The sequence below is a fragment of the Callospermophilus lateralis genome, chromosome 9, assembly GCF_048772815.1.
Source record: "Callospermophilus lateralis isolate mCalLat2 chromosome 9, mCalLat2.hap1, whole genome shotgun sequence".
Classification (NCBI taxonomy): Eukaryota; Metazoa; Chordata; class Mammalia; order Rodentia; family Sciuridae; genus Callospermophilus; species Callospermophilus lateralis.
Genome location: NC_135313.1, coordinates 2,882,031 through 2,900,815, shown reverse-complemented (window position 1 = coordinate 2,900,815; position 18,785 = coordinate 2,882,031). Strand labels below are relative to the sequence as shown.

At 53.4% G+C, this 18,785-nt stretch overlaps 1 protein-coding gene across 2 annotated transcripts in view; it reads left to right on the top strand.

Moving 5' to 3' along the window:
• The window catches only part of Ramp1 (receptor activity modifying protein 1), a 41,227-nt gene extending 30,688 nt beyond the window's left edge, over positions 1–10,539 (top strand). For both annotated transcript variants that reach the window (XM_076866322.2, XM_076866323.2), the window contains one exon: positions 9,871–10,539. In XM_076866322.2, coding sequence (XP_076722437.1) covers positions 9,871–10,126 — 256 coding nt within the window. In that variant the 3' untranslated portion in view covers positions 10,127–10,539. The remainder of the gene's footprint in view (positions 1–9,870) is intronic.
• The last annotated feature ends 8,246 nt before the right edge of the window (positions 10,540–18,785 follow it).

Genomic DNA, 18,785 nt, shown 5'->3' with positions numbered 1-18,785 from the left:
TGGGCCTGGCTGCGGGGCCAGCACAGGACAGCCTGTGACTTTGCTCAGATGCCCCCTGAATTTTAAAACTGCACTTCATCTTATAGCCCCAGGAGCCAGGTTCTGCCTGGGCCTGTTCTCAGAGGTGGCATCGTGCCCGCCCTCCCAGGGGCCTCTCCGCAGGGAGCCTGCCTTGGCAGCCCTGGAGTCTGACTGTGCCAGAGCCAGCTGCATGTGGAGCCAGGGATGGACTTAGGAACCTCCTGCTTCCGCCCTCCTGGGCAGAGGCACCCAGATGCCTCCCAGCTTGGAGCTGTCGCAGCAGGAGTGGTGGAGGGAGGGACAGAAGCCCGGCCTGGAGTCGGGGGAAGGCAGAACAGGTGCCAGGATGCCCTCAGTGGGGGGGTCCTCGGGAACAAGGGAAGTGTGGCCTGCCTAGAGGTGGACTGAAACCTGGGCCAGTCCTGCTGTCCTCCCAGGTCACCTCTCCAGGCTCTCTCGTCTGTAGGGGACAGGGCCGACCGGTGTCAGCAGGTCTCCGTGTCTCCTGCCCTCTGGGAGGCAAATGTGATCCTCGGAGGACAGGCCAGCAAAGGGGCAGGAGGAGCGTCCACCCCAGACTGAATGAGCTCCCCATTTTACATACCCTTAGTTATCATCGGGTGTCTGTCAGTCTGTCAGGAGGCCAAGACTAGTCCTGTCCTGTCCCCAGAGCCCAGCATACATTCACTGGCCTGTCTGGGCCTCAGCCTCCCTCCTGGGTCCTAGGTCCTACCTCATTCCACATCTCTGCCACCTTGAAGCCCTGAGAAGCCCCTGGCTTCTCCCACACCGAGGGGGTTTCTCTGCTGGCTGGCCCAGCTGAGGAAGTCTGGGGTGCTGTCGGGGACTTACCACCCCCAGGTGGGGAGCAGTGTTTGAGCCAGGCCCTCACTGAGCCCAACGGTGCTCAGCCCAGGGCAACCAGGCTGGGTCAGGAGCAGCCACTGTGGCATCAGAGCCCTATACTGTCCACCAAGCAATGTTTCAATATCCAGAAGATAAGAAAAAACTTGTGTCCCCTCAGTTGGTAGCAATCACCTAGGGAGGGTGCCTCCTGTAAAGGGGTGGATGGAGCATCACCTCAGCCAGTTGGCTGGTTGGTCTCCTCTTGGCCCCGTTGCCATCTTCCCAGATGGATATGCTGTGACCCAGGACACACAGTGGCTAGGAAGGGAGTGTCCTGTGCAGGCCCAGCTGAGGCGGAGGCTGGCACTCCGATTCTGCTCTGCTGGCCAGGCCACGCACCCTGCCTGGGGGGAGACGCACCCTTCCTCACTCCACGGGGCTAGTTTGCCTGGCTGGCAGCTGGCCACGGTGGGGCCCATTGCCAGGTTGAGGGCTCTGCCTCTGGTGTCCCCTCCTTCTTCCCAAAAGTGTGCCTCCTGGGATGCTGGGAACAGGGTTGTACGGGGCTGGTGGGAACCCGAATGCACAGGCCATGGGATGTGCTTCTGAGAGGTGTGGGGGGGCCTTGGGTTACCTCACTGCAGATCCTGGGTCCGGGCAGAAACCCCACCTGTACCCAGGGCTCCTTCATGCAAGACCACCACCCCGCCCTCCCCAGGCTTGGGGAGCAAAGCCCCGAGAGGCACCCCCAGTGGGCACTGGAGTCTCAGGCGCGGGCGTCTCATCACCAGCCTTACTGTAGGCTTGCAGGAATTGGGGTGACTGTGATCCAGCAGGGACCACAGAACCCTGGCCTGCCCTGACTTCTCAGAGGGCACCACCCCCGGAGTAAGATGGACAGCCCAAAGCAGCTGCATTCATGTGAAGAGGGACAGGGTGGGTCACTGAGAGGGCCAGAGGACTGAGCCAGTGGATGTATTCCCAAAAGTGAGCAGAGTCAGGCCCTAAGAACTGAGGTGAAGGAGGCAGTGTGTCCCCAGGCCCCAGGCTGGTTCTGCTCACTGGAGCCTGCTGGGCAGCAGGCAGGAGGGTCTAGAGGAAAAGGAGCAAGGAATGCCCCGTCCAGCCTCTCCCACCATCCTGCTGTCAGATCAGGAGGCCCAGGCCGGGGGGACCGTGGCTGCTCCCCAGGAAGGAGACGTGGAGCAGCTCATGCCGACCATGCCTTGGGAGGCAGACATAAAGAGGCGGCCTGTGAGGAGCAGGGCAACCCGGGAACACTGACGTCGAGGCCGAGCGGTTCACCAAGTGGCCAGGGCTGGGGTCAGTTGTAGGGGAAATCTTGAGGTGCAGTGCCTTCTCGAGCATTGGTTTCCTGGGGGCCCGTGGGTCTTTCCTATGCTGTGAGTGCAGAGTGTCCCTCTAGGTGGCATTCTCTAAGTTTGCTGGACCCAGAACCCTGTCTTGAAGTTTTCCTTTGGGGGCCATTCTTTATGACAGAGCCAGGTTGGGAGAGCCAAAGGGCAGAAGGTAGGAGAGGGGCCACAGCCAGAGGCCCAGCTGGAGGGGGATGGCGGGGATGAGGCCCTGGAGTCTCTGGTCCCGTGGCTGCGTCCATCCTCCCAAGAGCAGAGCGCTGGGCATTTCACCCAGCCTCCCTCCCACCAGCCTCTGCCATCTACTAGTGGCCCCGAGCTGGCTGCAAGGTACAGAGGAGTTGCCACCTCCCAGCAGTGGAGAACCCGGCCCTTCCCCCAGTCTTCCTGTCGTCACCTACAACCCTCACAAGATTTGGGGTTTTTTTTTCCCTTATCGCCACCCACCCCCCGCCCCACATCCTTATTACAAAAATCACGGGAGCAACAGTGAGGTGTCGTGCCTGCCGCCATTCCTCCCGACTGCAGGTGGAGGTGGCCTGGCCCTGGGAAGGCGGCCTTGCGTCAGAAGTCCTTGCTGTGCAGTGTTAGATAAGCTGTTGTTAGGAACCTTGGAAAACTTCACCTCAAAGTATTCATCTGTGTGCAGCAGTGATACCAGGTTCAAAGCCTGTCCCTGCCACTGTTGGGGGAAGGCCCAGGTGCCCCTGGCTGGCACAGATGCAGAAAGCTTCTAACACGCCTCTCTTTGGACTTTCCGGGTGCGACTGGACGTCTGTCTGAGCGTCGATTGTAGGGAGAGTCTGATCCGCAGGGTCTGTCTTTCCCCACTCCTGCTGCAAGCCCCAGCTGCTCAGTGTGACCTCCAGGAGGAGAGCGCTTGCCCAGCACACAGGAATGGTCAACTACGCTTTCTCTCACATCCCTGAGCATCAGGCAGGCGGAAAGCTGCCTGCTCCTCCTTCCTCCTTCCTCCCAGGCTCCTATGTACATGCCCGTAGAGAAATAGCCATGTGGCTTCATCACCTGAGTGGAGGTAAGACCCTGGGCAGACACGCTGGCCCTGGCCCACTCTGCCCAGCGCATCCAGCCAGTGACTCTGTGGGTTCTGTAAGCAGGAGAAGTCACACAGTAAGCGGCCAGGGACTCCCTACTTCCCTATGGTCCTGCTGTGACTGTTTTTGGGATCCTGGGTGCGAGTCCTGACACCAAAGGCAGAAACCAGTGGGGAGAACAGACCCAACCACCTGAAAATGCCTGTTCTTAATGAACCACCTTGCATGCCTGCACCAGGTGCAAGAGAGTCTCACCACCAGGAGGAGGGAGCCTTGGGTGAACAAGGTTGTGATCCTCCTGCCTCAGCCTCCCAAGCCGCTGGGATTACAGGTGTGCACCTCCATACCCGGCTCTATTTTTTTTTAAATTTATCCTTTTCTTACTAATTTTTTACTTTTTAACATCATCATAAAGAATATTGCCTTGTGACTTCTGCTTTGGGAATAGTGGCTTTCTCTTTGCTGCCAAATATGGATCTGGAGACTTTTGAAAAGATTGTTGATTCTCCATTTTTTTTCCACTTATTTCTAAGTAAAAGGGATTTAGTTGTTCTGGGATTTAGTTGTATATGCGTTTACTTTTTATTTTTCTCCCAGCTTTAAAGAAGGTATATTTGATAATAAAATTAGATATATATATATGATTGTTTATTCTCGGCAGAATAGACCTGCACCATTGAACTAACTAGGTCTGTTCACTTTATGTTCTGTGTTTATTTTATGTGACGCTTGCTCTTGGCGTTGGGGGCATGTCAAGCCCCCTCAGAGCCCGGACTCTACGCCATCCTGGGACTCTCAGCTGTCAGCTGTTGCATGTCAGAGCTGTCGTAAGACCTTCTCAGGTGGTGTCCCTGTGTCCGTTCTGCTTCCTGTGCTGCCTTGTGCGGCTACTAGGAAGGTGGACAGCTGTCCCCGCCCCCGCTGGCTCTGTCAGGCCGGCCAGCTGGGCCCCCCTGGCGTTGGTGTCACTATGCCTTTGAGGTGGCTGCTAGGAACACACTGTCTGGGTGCTGAGACCAGCAGCGAGTGAAGGCATGTGAATAAAGTGCAGACCCAGAGCAGGACACGGCTAGGAGGGGAAACCCCCCCTTACAGAGGAAGCCAAATATGATGGAACTTCAGGGAAGCCTTTTTGAGGAGTGTCGTGTAGGAGGCATGAGCAGAGGTTGCCTGGTGGAGACAAGGTTAAGAGTCTTCCAAGTAGATGAACAGCATGTGCGAAGGCCCCGCACAGGACCAGGGCCCTGTGGTGGAATGTGGCCAGAGAGAGGGAGGCCCTCTGCGATGGAGGTTTTCAGTCCCACGCAGGTGGGCTGCAGCAGGAGCACTGACGGTGTGAGGCAGGTGGAAAAGTGTGAGCAGGCTGAGCACAGCAGAGCAGAGTGGGCCGCAAACAGCCTGATGTTCCACGGCCACCAGCTGCTGCTGTGGGGAGAGGGGCACAGAGATGCCAGCTCCCCGCTCAGAGCAGATGAAGTGGCAGTGAGTTACACTAACCCCCAACACAGCACAGCCCCCAACCTGGCACAGGGAGGGGCCCCCAGGAGGGGAGGGGCCCTGGGGAAAGGGTGCCGAGACAGTTGGGATGGGTGGGGCTCCCCTGGGTCTGCAGTGGCTGGGCCAAGGCTCCAGGTGGGGGTGAGGGTCCCTGGTGGTGGGTGTCACAGCCCAGGGCAAAGAGGGAAGGAATCTGCAGGAGCAAGAGCCTAGGGAGAAGGGGAGCTGGGGCAGCAGGAGGAGGGAGGGACAGGGAGGAGAATGAGGAGGCCCCCAGGGAGGTAACGCCACCTAGTGGCCTGGCCCTGACACAGCGGGGGCACCAGGCTTGCTGTTGTAAGCTCACCCACAGCATCCTGCCCGGGGCACTGCGGGCACCCCATTCCTTTCTGGAGGCAACTGAGACCTCAAGGACCTCTGGAAAGGAGGTGGCCACCTCCCAGTGGGAGGGGCTGCCCGTGTGCCACCACTGCTTCCTGCTATCACAGAAATGAAGCATGTGGCTGCAAAACCAGTGACCTCATCATTCAGTTTCTGTGGTCATTCTTCCTAAAATAAGCTCTTTTATAGAATTATATATTAAAATATAATGTGTGCTCATTAGCAATTAAGGAAATGCAAATCAAAACTGCACTGAGATTTTATCTCACACCAGTCAGCGTGGCAGCCATCAAGATACAAATCATGCTAAACGCTGGAGAGGGCGTGGAGGAAAAGAATACTCTGTACACAGCCCCATGGATATCAGTAAGGAGATCCCTCAAAATAGGCAAGGAACCACCCCGGACCCAGCTGGACCACTCCCAGTGTTTACCCTGAAGAACTACAGGGATCACAATGCAGCGACACACGCACACCGTGTCTATAGCAGCTCGATTCCCAAGAGCCAAACTGGGGACTCAGCCCCAGTGTCCATCAGCAGATAAGTGGATAAAGAAGATGTGGTATATATACACGTAGAGTTTTATTCAGCCGTAAGAAAAATGAGATCATGGCATTTGCAGGAAAACCGACGAAACTGGACACCTTCATGTTCAGTGAAATAAGTCAAACTCAGAAGGTCAAGGGTCGTATGTTTTCTCTCTTAGGCAAAAGCTAGAGAGGAAAAAAAGGAAAGAAAGGTGGGGGTGGATCTCCTAAGAATCAGAGGGAGATCAGTAGGGCAGGAGGAGGGAAGGAGAGGGGACGTGGGGGGAGTGAGATTGGCCAAATGATGCTGTCTTACTGCATGCACATATGAGTAGGTGACACAAATCCCCTCAATATGTACAACTATGATTCACCAGTAAACATGTGAAAAAAATGATGTACGCTTACTGTAGAGAACTTGGAAAATCTAAAAAAGTACGTAAGAGAACCACAGCCCTATATATCACTGTCGTTCTGGTGGTTCGGGATATCCTGAAGGGCATGTCCCCTCCTCCCACAAGGCCACCTAGGCTTGTGTAATTGGGCTATCAGTTGCTGCTTTGTTCAGCATCATAACATAAATATTTGCCCACATCTGGAATTTCTCCTATGGTAGCTACCTAAGAGAGCCTCAGCCTGCTTGGTCACTCCCTTGTTTGCAGTTTTGCATAACATACCCCTGCAGAGAGCACCTTCCTTCTTTACTTTTGTCTACATTTCAAATGTTTCACTTAGGATAATTCCCAGAAAGGGCCATACCTCTTGTTTTTGAGAGAAGCATCATACTAATGTTTGCTTTTTAATTTTTTTCTTATTAGCAGACCTAAATATTTTTTCAGATGATTATTAGCCATTTCTATTTCCAGAGAGAGACCCAGCCAGACACCCCACAGGCCTCACTCTTTTTCCCGAATTCCCTCCATGCCCTCCCCATCCAAATGCCCCTGTTAGTTGGCATTCTGACAGGCTCCTTGGCCATCCTCAAGTGGGTCACCTGGAAGTGGGTCCCAGGCCTGTCTCTTAATGTAAGCAGACCAAGGTGGGAACAGGTGAGATGGGTCACCGGGTCCCTCAGGATGAGAGATGGAGCAGGGACTTGAACCTAGGCCATGGGCAGCAGGGCCCAGGCCCACACACTTGGTATGAGGGCCAGCGGGGGGTTGTGGGCACAGCGGCAGCCTTGGGTTTCCCCAGAGCAGGTGGCGCACCTGTGGACGTGAGTGGGTACCATCTTGTCAACAAGTCCGCAGCCAGGCACCAGGATTCTGGAGCCTTGCGCTGGGACCTGGAGGCTTGGGAAACTCCCACCATAGAATTCAGGAACATTCCAAGCTGAATTTGCTTTGTGGCCCAGAATAACAATCCTAGCCAAAAAAGGGTAATTATTCAGTGACACGAGAACTGAAGATGCAGAGTCAAAGCCAGAGGACTTTTCAGGACTATTTTGGGTCTCATCCAGGCTGTGTGCTTTAGAGCAGAATTTCCGCCCTGGGGGCGGGGGGGTGGGAATTCTTTCATTTCATCTTTACTGACAGAACTCACAACAGTATTGAAAGCCTCAGCTGTCACTTTAGTATAAATAAACAGGATGAAGCGGGCAGCCACCCGCAGGCTGGAGATATTTTTAGCAGTAGATGGCTTCACTGTACACCAACCCATCCAGGAGAGAGCGCCTGGTCCCGGAATAGCCTGCCACAGGTTCAGCCTCAGCGTGGCTCGCTGTGGAGCCACGGCGGGGTGGCTTCCAGAGTCGGGGCTCCTTCCCGCTCAGGTTGGCCAGCCCAGAGGCGCCCCCTCCTGTGGAGGTATCCCAGCTCCACTCCTCAGGCCACAGAGGACGGGCTCAGTGTTCTCAGTCATGTCCCTAGAAACTGCCTGTGGGTTTGTGGATCCCAGGTGGGGACAGAGGACAGTCACTCAGACCAGTGTGTGCGTCAGTCTGACAGCCAGCTCCCAGGGTGGACTGGGGCTCCAGCAGCAGCACCTACACTCTGGAGCTTGTGGTGTCCAGGCACTGGGCACGCACTGAGTCACTGCTTCCTCACGAGACCCAGCCCGTCACAACTTCTGTGGCTTCTTCCACTTCTGTTTTCTACTTGAAGCACGAGTCCCTGCTCTCTGGGGAAGACCATGCACCCCAGGGCCGGCGAACAGAGGGGATGGGACCAGTCCCCACCGTCTGCCTAGTCCCTCCCTCCACGTGGCCTCTCATGGGCTGCAGGAGGCCCGTGCACCGGGGTTGCACCAGGAGGCCACTGGGGTGAGAGAGAAGCCCCGCAGCTCCGAGGCCACGTGGTGGGCGGGGTAGAGGGGCTTGGATGCTGCGAGGCCCCCACTTTCCTCAGATGGCCCCCTAAAGCTCTCCTGGGGCCTCCCCGTATTTGCTGCACGGCCTTGCTCCAGTCACAAGCTTCTCTAGGTTAAAATCAGGAACAGTGACTTGACTTACCTTCCGTGTCTGCCATTCCAGAGCCCTTCACTTCTCTGAAGGAATCTGGAACTTTCTGGTACACTCTCTTGACTGGGTTCTGGGTTTTCTCTAACATTCCTATCAGTGAACTCGGTTTCTTCTGGAAGAAGAATACCTCCTATTTGGAAGGTATTTTGCTGGGTGTAGGATTCTGTTTCAGGAAGGCTGGCCCAGCCTCTGACCCGTTTGGAGGACCCCCACCGACAACTCCCAGACTGCTTTCTGGTACAGGCCGTGTGGCTCTGATAGTGTCTGCATGGCCGTCTGGTGGCGCTGTGCTGGTTTTCGGGCCTGTCTGTGCTTCCCTAAACTTCTTGGGGGTATGATGTGATGTTTTCCCTTATTTGGGGGATAGTCTCAGCTGTTGTCTCACCAAATATCTCTTGTACTCCGTTCGCTCCTCCCTCTGGGAGAGATCTGCAGTAGGGTTGGCGTCAGGTGTGGTGGTATCACGTCACCAAGGTTCTGGGAAGCTCTGCTTTGGTTTCCAGCCCTTCTCCTTCTCTGTGTTTCTACTCGGGTCATTTCTACCAATATATCTTCAATCTCACTCCTTCTGCTGATGAGCCCATAAGAAGGAATCATTTCTGACATCTTGCTTTCTGTTTCTAGTGATCTTCCTTTACTTGTCTTAGAGTTTCCATCTCTGCTGAAATTCCCCACCCGTTCACGCAGTTGTCTACCTTTCTGCTAGACTCTTTGTCATACTGATCATTTTAAATTTCCTGCCTACATTAATCTGTTGTCATTACTATAACAAAACACCTGATGCAAGCTACTCATGAAGAAAACAGGTTTATTTAGCCCACATTTTGGAGGCTAAAAGTCCAAACAGCATGGCATGGGTTCTGATGAGGCCCTCATGACAAATGGCAACCACAGGGACATGTCCAGGTGCAAGAGATCCCATCCCCAGGCAGGAAGCTGGAGGCTGGCCAGAACGGAGCGGGCTTCTGTAGCCACCACCTGGCGAGGACCACGTCACTCACTCCCGAGGACAGCCCATCATGACCTCAAGACCTCCTGCCAAGCTCTGCTGTCTCCAACACCCCTGCACCAGGGACCAGGCCAGTGGCCGCATTGTCTGACACTTGCCCCCCGGGTCATCTCCAAGTCTGATTCTGTTGATCATTTTTTCTCTTGGCAACACGTTGGTTGTTCTTTGTTCCTGAACAAAACCCTGAGTAATTTCCAGTTGAATGCTGAGCGCCACCTGTGGAACAGAAGGGACAGGCAGATGTCACTGGCCTCTGGAGATGGGCACACCCCTTCTGGTGGGCTGGTGGTGTGGGATTGGAGTCCATCTCCTCTGGAGTCATGCTGGGTTTGGGGTTCTGTTGCTGCGGTTAACTTCGCTGCACCACGGGCCTCAAATCCTTGTGGGCACCCAGATCCTGACAGGAAGAAACGGGCTCAGTTACCCACCGCCACTGCCACTCGTGGGTGAGTGGCTCAGCAGGGACCCGGCAGGCGGCCATGTCAGGGTGTGAACGGGTCCTACCACGGCACAGAGCCCCGGCCTGGTTCCCATCTCACAGCCCCGGGTGCGGCGGGCGGCTTGTGTCCTCTGGTGGTGTGCCCAGCAGTCTGCTGGTGCAGGACCCTCACCTCCTAAAGCCAGGGCCACTGCCTCAGAGCCTGGGCTCCGGGACTGAGCCCAGCTGGGTGCCCTGATGGCCTCCTTTTGCCTCCACAGGAGCTACGGGGAGCTCACTGAGTGCACCAAGGCCGTGGCCGCGAACCTGGATTGCTTCTGGCCCAACACGGAGGTGGACAGGTTCTTCGTGGCGGTCCACCGCCACTACTTCAGGCTCTGCGCGATCTCCGGCAGGTCCGTGCAGGACCCAGCCAGGGGCATCCTCTGTCCCTTCATCGTGCTCCCCATCTTGGTGACCCTGCTTATGACGGCGCTGGTGGTCTGGAGGAGCAAGCGCACCGAGGGCATCGTGTAGGCGGCCCGGGCTGCCTGCCAAGCGTGGGGGGCTGGGGAGGGAGGGGAGCTCGGGGTGACCTCCTCGCACAAGAGGAGCCCACAGGGCTGGGCTGCGGCTCAGCGGTACAGCGCTCGCCTAGCACATGCAAGGTCCTGGGTTCCACCCTCAGCACCTCATAAAAGTAAATAAATAAAATAAAGATTAAAAAAAAAAAAGAGGTGCCCACAGGACTTGAGAGTAATCGTGCTGGTGATTAACCTCGAGCCTCCGGGAGGGGAGAAGGGACAGGGCTGACTTGTCCCTGGGAAGTGCCACGCTTGGGCCTCTAGCATGCATGCAACCCACAATGTCCCCACCTGCATTCCAGGTCCCCCCTTAGCTGTGTTTGTGTACATGTGTAGCTTCTGATTAAAAGGGTCTTCTGAACTGAAGGAGTGTCTTATTTCTGGACAGAAATGACCTGTCCCTGGGATGAGAGCATGAGGAAGTCACTCTGGGCAGACGCGTCCCCTCTGACAGGTGGGGTCTTCAGGGGCTCGTCACGGAGACGGTGTCTGAGGCTCCAGTGGCGGTGACGGTGCCATGCGGACACCACCCCACAGCCCCTGCTTTTAGCATTGGAAATAATAAACACAACAACAAGAATAGAATAGTGTGTGCGTGAGCCAGGAGCAGGCGAGGGAGCTGTGTTCACAGCCTCCTCGGAGCAGCCGTGGCGACGGCTTGTCTTCGTCCCATTTCACAGAAGAGGAAGAGTTGAAGTTGTTGCTGACTTACCCAAGGGATCCTTTTCTCAAATAAAAGTCCCCGAGAAACCTCACCATGCAGGACGGATGAAGGCCCAGAGGGGCCCCGAAATGGTGCCCCCCCAGCTTCTGACCTCACCTGGAACTCCCCACCCACCTGGCCACACTGGGAGGCCTGGGAAAGCAATGAGAGTTTTGGGGGGGTTTTGTTTGTTTGTTTGGTACCCAGGAACTCAGAGCCACTCGACCACCAAGCCCCGTCCCCAGCCCTATTTCGCATTTTATTTAGAGACAGGGTCTCACTGAGTTGCTTAGTGCCTCACTGTTGCTGAGGCTGGCTTGGAACTGGTGATCCACCTGCCTCGGTCTCCCGAGCCGCTGGGATTACAGGCGTGTGCCACTGTGCCCGGTGCAATGAGCGTTTTAATTTGAAGGACAAGATTGACTAGCTGTATCTGTGTCCTGAGCTGAATAAATGGCCCCTTCTCCCCAGCTTCATTATGGAAATCTTAGGGGGAAAGTTGGTGGAAGTCTAAGGGTCCCAGACCAGCCAGGAGCAGGGACTCAGCCTGGGACCAGAAGCTGGCCTCTGCTGTGGCTCCCAGCGCTGCTCATTAGCAGGCTCTGGGGGTGGAGTGCTCAGGCTTTCCTGGAAGCCAGAAACAGCTCTGGATTGAGATAATCTTCAAAGAAAAGATGTCCCCAGGCGGGCCAGGAACAGCCTGGGCCTGCAGAGGAGCTGGGACCCAGAGCACTTCCCTCCTCTCAGAGCAGCCCTGGGCCCAGCTGTGGAATCTGCCTCTTGTCTTGAAAAAAAGAAAATCCGCACCGTTGTCCTGAAGGACAAGTTAGAGAAATACGGACCAGAAAGTCTCCCAGTGCTTCTGCCCATTCACTTCCCTTCTAGAAATGTGTCCCAAAGACATGACCAGAGATGTGCAAAGGACGCCGATCTGTGGGGAGACATCCTCGGCCCCCGCTGAGGACAGCTGCTTAGATGAACTCCAGATGACCAGTTTCCTGAAGTGGAGCACATGGGGATCTTCCTGTGGTCCGGAGGTCACTGGAAAAGACATTTCCAAACAGGGAGGTGAGATGGTCTCCGTGTTGTGTGTTACACAGCCCCATGCCACGTCCCCCTGGGGGAGAATTGCCTGACGTGACCCGAGAAATGGTGACGGCATGCTACAGTCTGGATCTAGTCCCCATCCTGATTGCTGAACGTCACTTTCTGGTGACAGAAGGCTCCTGGAGGCCTTGGGAAGCCCGTGGCAGAGCAGGCCCTGGACACTGATGATTCCCTCCCAGCTAAGTGACTTTGAGCCACCTCTTGATGGCTCTGGCTCCCTGTGCACGGGGAGAGGTGGCCTCACCCAGGTCGTCCACCCTACCCCAGGGATGGCGCCTAAGCTCCTTCAAGAGCTGGCCACCGCCAGAGGAGCCACATGCTTGGGCGCGAGTAGGGAGAGGGCATGGGAGCAGAGCCCGGGGGGCCCTGGTAGGTGAGGCTGTAGGTGCTGTTCTCTGTGCGGGGGACATAATTGCCCTTTGGTTCCCCTTAGAACAAAGGTAAGGAAAACGTGCAATTCAGCATTTTCCAAGGCTGTCCGGGAGGTGACCTGGGACCTGACTTTGGTTTTTCTCCCTGGGACACCTCGAGGCCAGTCTTTGCTCTGGTTACACATGTGCCCGGCAGAGGAGTGCGGAAGGAGCAGCCTAAGGAGCTGTTTGCTGTTCAGCCTGCAAGTCACCCTTCTCTCTCCCTTCTGGCAACTCACCCTTCCCGCTGGGCCTGGGGACGGCCAGGCAGGTGCCCCTCCCCCACCCATCTGAGCCCCTCCTGAGAGACACACTGGCAGGAGACACACTGGCAGGAAATTTGCTCCCTGACTAGGAGTCATCCGTGGGCTGCTTCAAGGGGTAGGAGGAGCGGATAGGGCCAGGAATTCCATTTCTGGATTAGAAACATGGTCTGAGGAAACAGCGGCAGGTACCAGGTCCAGCCACAAGGGTGGCAAGAAGATCCCCAGACAGCCAACAGCAGCCCAAGGAGGTGGATAGGAAGGTAAGGCTTTCAGACAGAAACATAAAGGAGCAGAAGAAATATGAACCACTGGGTACAGTGGACACACCTGTAATCCCAGCAACTTGGAAGGCTGAGGCAGGAGGATTGTGAGTTTGAGGCCAGCCTTAGCAACTTAGTGAGACCCTGTCTCAAAAAATTTAAAAAGGAGGCTGGGGTTGTGATTCAGCAGTAGAGTGCTCGCCTAGCACATGTGAAGACCTGCATTCGATCCTTAGCACCACATAAAAATAAATAGAATTAAGAAAAAAATTTAAAAAGGGCTGGGGACATGGGCTCACTGGTAGAGAGCTTGCCTTGTAAGCTTTCGAGGCCCTGGGTTCAATCCTCAGCACCACAAAAAATAAAATAAAATAAAGGCATTGTGTCCACGTAAAACTTAAAAAAAAATTATTTAAAAAACAAACAAACAAAAAAAGGATTCTACGGTACCAGAGCTTCGGATTTCACCCATGAATTCAGAGAGGACTTGGCCCATAACACAGCCCGCCTCCCCCACCACCAAGGCTACTTTGGCGGTGTCCAGCTCGAAGCTGTTGTGGGACTAGAGTGTCCCACCTGGCCTGGAGAACCGAGGTGCTCCAGAAACACCGCACAGTGGGGTGAAAACCTGTTCTCACCCAAGTGCACCAGCCGCACTCTGGCTGGGAAGTGGGAGGCCTGATGGGCCAGGGTGGGGGTGAGGGCCAGAGGCGCTCTGCAGCTCATCCCAGGAAATGGAGAACTCTCCGATGCCATGCTCCAGGCAGGATAGTGCCCCCTCCATCCTAGAAAGGAACAAAGGAATGAGGGCTGAGGGAAGAGGAAGAAAAGTGTTTTTCTTGAGTAAACCGGGCAGCCCTGGGAGAGAGGAAGACTGTCCAGGCATGTGAGAGGGGCCCGTGGGGTCGGCCTGCTGCAGGCAGCAGAATGGGAGGGCAGGCGGCAGCTGGCCTGTTCCCGGGGCATGAGCTGTCCTTGGTCAGACACACAGAGGCTGGGCAAAGAGAAGGCTACACAGGACCAGGGAGCCACCACCAAGGGTGGCATTCTTCACTGCTGCTCTCCTAGCTGTCCTCGGTGCGGAGGCCATGTCTGCTTTGCAGGGAGGGAGACTGAGGCGCAGAGAGTCACCAGCACATTCCAGGTGTCCCTGGGCACGAGTACAGAGCTGAAGCCCTGAGTCCCAGTTCTCTCCCCAAGTCTGGCTGCCTCCCTGGCATAGGACCATGGAGTAAGGGCAGGGAGGCCGGCCGCCTCCTGCTGTGTGTGCCTTCAGTGTCTGCAACTCTGGGAACTGTAAGTCCAAGCAGGCTGGCCTGTACAGCAGCTGTGCCCACTCTGCCCAGGGGCCACCCTGTCCAGGGGTGCCCATCCCTGGGGGAAGCACTGAAGAATGTGGCCGTCTCCTGCTCCTTCCCCCACTCTCAGCAGAGCTCACTGAGAAGGGGCAGCTGTGCAGCCTCACACCTGTGCAGAAGCCTTGCCTGTCCTTGCTGGAAGTCCCTGAGGCTGATGACCCTGCAGCCAACAAGACAACTCGTGATTGCAGTTGGGGAATACAAGCACAGGCAGCTTAGGGCGGGGTCTGTGGGTGTCCCCAGCTAGGATCCTCTCAGGCCAACACCATGCTGGCTGCAGTAGCCCCCAGGCCCCTGGCCTTCCATCCTGCAGACCCTCTCTTAACCCAAGGCTGCCCACCCAGTCGTCCCTTCCATCCCCTTCCATCTCCCCAACCCTCCAATTTATTTATTTAAAGCAGACTTCAAAACTGATACAAATGGAACCACGAATTCCTGGCGCGGGGCTTGGCTTCCTGTTGGAAGGGCCGTGGATTTAGGGAGACCTGCTTTCTAGCTCTCAAGTCCTTTCCGGTCACATGCAGCTGGACATGATTTTCCAGATCAGGACGCAGATCAGACCCAGGCTGGCCCAGACAGTTCCCTGGGCCTGGGTGGGGCGTCGGCCTGGAGTTCAGAGGAGCCTAGAACAAAAACTGGGGTGCAGCCCCCTCTGCAGGACAGTGGGTGCGGTCAGGGGAGACACGCCGCGCAGGGCACTCGGCTTCCACTAGGGGCGCACGCGAGCCGGAGGCGCCACCGTGCGGAGCAGAGGGTCAGCTGCGCTGCAGCCCTGCCCTCCGCTGCCCCAGGGCGCCTTCGCTCCGCGCTCGCTTACCCCCGCCCTCCTTTCTCCCTTTCCTTTCTCTTTCCTTAGTTCTTTTTGTTTTTCCTTACTGAAGGCACATTTAGATACAATACAGAATGGCCAAAGAACTTCTCCTGCTTAAAATGGTGCTCAGCACGTGGTACGGATTCAGAAAAGCACTTACTGGATTCATCAATTGTAATTAATAAATCAGAGACCCACAACTTGGTCAGTAAATCCTCCCTTGTCAGACATTTAATTTCTTGTTGCCTTCAAAATGCTGCATAAAAACAATTTCTTTTAACATAGAAGTGTCCTATAAATTGTAGAAAATACAGGTACATGAAACAAAAGGTTTTACTTCCTACCACTCAGATAATTTTTAAATCTCCCAAACTTTATACTTAGCTACATAAATGATACATCAATAGATACATACATGCATAGAGATGGCCTAAAACACAAAAACTGGCTCATATTGTCTTCTAAAGAATTTTTCCACTAAAAAAATATTATTAAAAAAAAAATGAAGGTCAGGTGTTATGGTGCATGCTTGTAATCCCGGTGACTGGAGAGGCTGAGGCCAGAGTACGCCAGTCTGAGACCAGCCTGAGACCAGCCTGGGCAACTCAGTGAGTCTTTTTTTTTTTTTTTTTTTTTAATGACTACACGGGTTTTTATAAGTTTTTAATGGCAGGATGTTGTCTGTTTTATCTATCTCTATTTATAAATAATGCTCTGGTGTACAGTTCCTTTTTTCTTACTTAAGTGCTTAGAGAGACAATACCCGGGTCAGGGGATCCTTAAGCTTTGTATCAGTTGCCAGGATCCATGACACATTTGCATCCCCCGACCAGGCAGCATCCAGGAGAGTTTCTTCTTATTCACACCTTTGCCAGAACCGGTACTGAGTGTTATTTCTTCTCTTTAAAAGAGAAAACAGTGCTAACATTTGCATAAGGAAAAGAAGTCCTCAGTGTGCCCATCACATAATGCGGCTCTCAGCTCTGGGAAGGTGTCCGCAGAGAAGCAGGGACACAGTAACGTTCTGCCCTGCAAGTTGACGCCATACCCACTGCACACACATATTCACGCTCTAATGCTTCTGCTTTCTTTCGTATTTTCCCATGGATGTCATAAGTGAGCCTGTAGTTTTTTCAAAATCTCTCTTTTTATAAGGATTTTGCGAGCTCTCAAGCTTGTGTCCTTTGAGACAATGGACTGAAAAGCTTCCGTCTTATTTTATGCTCTGGAATGGTTCATAGCACATAAGAAATGCAGAGAAGGAAAATAGAAATTCTTGATCAATACCTGAAAAGATGCTGTGCCTCAAGGTGATCAGGAAAGCGAACATTAAAACAATAATGAGATATTGATTCTTGTAAATTATGTTAGCAAAATTTGGGATGATGAAATTCACTATGACATTAATGGAAACGCAAAGAATAGCAGCCTACGGGAGGCCAAATGAGCGGAACCCGGGAGACTTTCAATCCACATTCCTTGTCACCCAGCCTTGTCCCTTCTGGGAATCTATCCTACATAAATAAATCATTGTGAGGAAAAACTCTAGTGATGTTCATTGCAGCATGGACCGGAATAGAGAACAACTGGAAATAACCCACCGTCACAGAGAACACTTCTTCACAGCTGCGTAAGGGGAGCATATTGCCAAGAAAACATAAGGAGGCCTTCTGTGCGCCCTCATGTAGGAGGATGTCCACGTGAAGTGGCAGTGTCCGCAGGACAACGCAGAAGCACGCAGTCGGTCCTGTGTTTCTGCGGGCCCTGCACCTGTGAATCCAACCAACTCCGATTCAAAATGTCTGGGAAAAGTTGCATCTGTACTGAACATGTTCAGATTATTTTTCTTGTTGTCATTCCCTGGGAGCTCAGTCCAACACCCGTTTACACAGCATTTCCACTGCCAGGTGTTCTAAGTCATGTGGAGCTGATTTCAAGCACGCAGAAGAATGGGCAGAGGTTTTAACAAAACACACAAGGGTCTTGAGCATCTGTGGATGTTAGTCCCCCTAGCTACTCGGGGACGGCCGTCCATGCGGACATGCTTGCACATGGGAGCCGCCTAGAAGAACACACAGAAACGGCAACGTCAAACCGGAGAGCAGAACCAGGCAGCCCCAGGCCACAGCTGGCACCAGGGGCCTCACTGATGGAGGCTTCATCGTGAAAGATTGTTCTTTCTATCAAAAATTCAAGTAATAGAATAAAATTGCGTGACTCTAGGAACTTGGGGGATCACACTCATGAACACGTTGGAGAATACCTATTTTAAATGGCATTCCTTTTTGAGCTCTTCGTGTTTATTGATATATTCAGTTTTCTGCATTTCCTCCGTTATTTTGATACTCTACCTTTTTTCCCCGAGGGAAAATCATTCCATCTTAATTTCGCTTTGTGTAAATCGTGATTTACTGAAATAAACTTGAGAAGAAAAATCTATACATCAGTTATCACTAAAGAAATAGAAAAGAAGCCAGATGTGGTGGCACAGGCCTGCCCCACCCCTGTGAACCCAAGTTCTCAGAAGGCTGAGGCAGGAGGATGATGCGTTGCAGGCCAGCCTAGCAATTTAGTGAGACCCTGTGTCAATACGAAACACAAAGGTCGGGGGGTGGGTGTAGATTGGTGAGAGAGCACTTGCCTGGCACGCGCAAAGCCCTGGGTTCCATCCCTACTACAGGAAGGAAGCCAGGGAGGGAGGGACATCTTCCCCTTGATAAAGGGAACCTGCAGAACTCCCATGGCTTCCACCCGCTCCACGGTGAAGGTGGAATCTCTCCCCACCACTGTCACTCGCGTTGGACTGTAAGACCTGGCTGGAGTGGTTACACAAGAAAATTAAATAAAGGGTTCACTCTGGAAAGGCAGAAGTAAAGCCATCTCTATTTGGAGATGACATGATTGCATACACGGGAACTTTTAAAGAACATAGACACAAAGCTATTAGGATAAATGAGGTCATAAAAGTTGAAGGACAAAGATCAACACATATCAGTTATACTTTATCTACATTAGTTATGAACAATTTAGAAATGAAATTTTTAAAAATCCACTTGTAATAGCTTACCAAAAAATAAAATACTTAGGAATAGGGGCTGGGGTTGTGGCTCAGAGGTAGAGCGCTCACTTAGAGTGTGTGAGGCACTGGGTTCGATCCTCAGCACCACATAAAAATAAAATAAAGATATTGTGTTCACCTATAACTAAAAAAAAAAAATTTAAATACTTAGGAATAAATGTAACCAAAATTTCTAACACTTGTACACTAAAAACAAACAAACAAAATTATTGAAAGAGATTAAAGACCTGAAAAAATGGAAAGATGGCTCATGCCCATGGATGGGAAGACTTAATATTGTCAAGATGGACATGCTTCCCTGATTGAACTCTGATTCAAAGTAATCAGTATCAGAATTCCAAATGCCCCCTTTCCCCCCCCCCAGACAAGCTGAGGGTTAGGAACAGAGCTCAGTGGAGAACCTGCCTTACATGGGTGAGGCCCTGGGTTTGCTCTCCAGGACCCTGCCAAAAAAGAAAGAAATGGACAAATTGACCCTAAAATGTGTATGGAAGGGATCTCAAGTAGCCAAAATGATCCTGAAAGAGAAGACCCAATTTGGAGGACTCATACTTCCTGATTTCAAAAGTAGCTAGAGAGCTACAGTGACCAAGGCAGTGCGGAACTGACGTGTGTGCA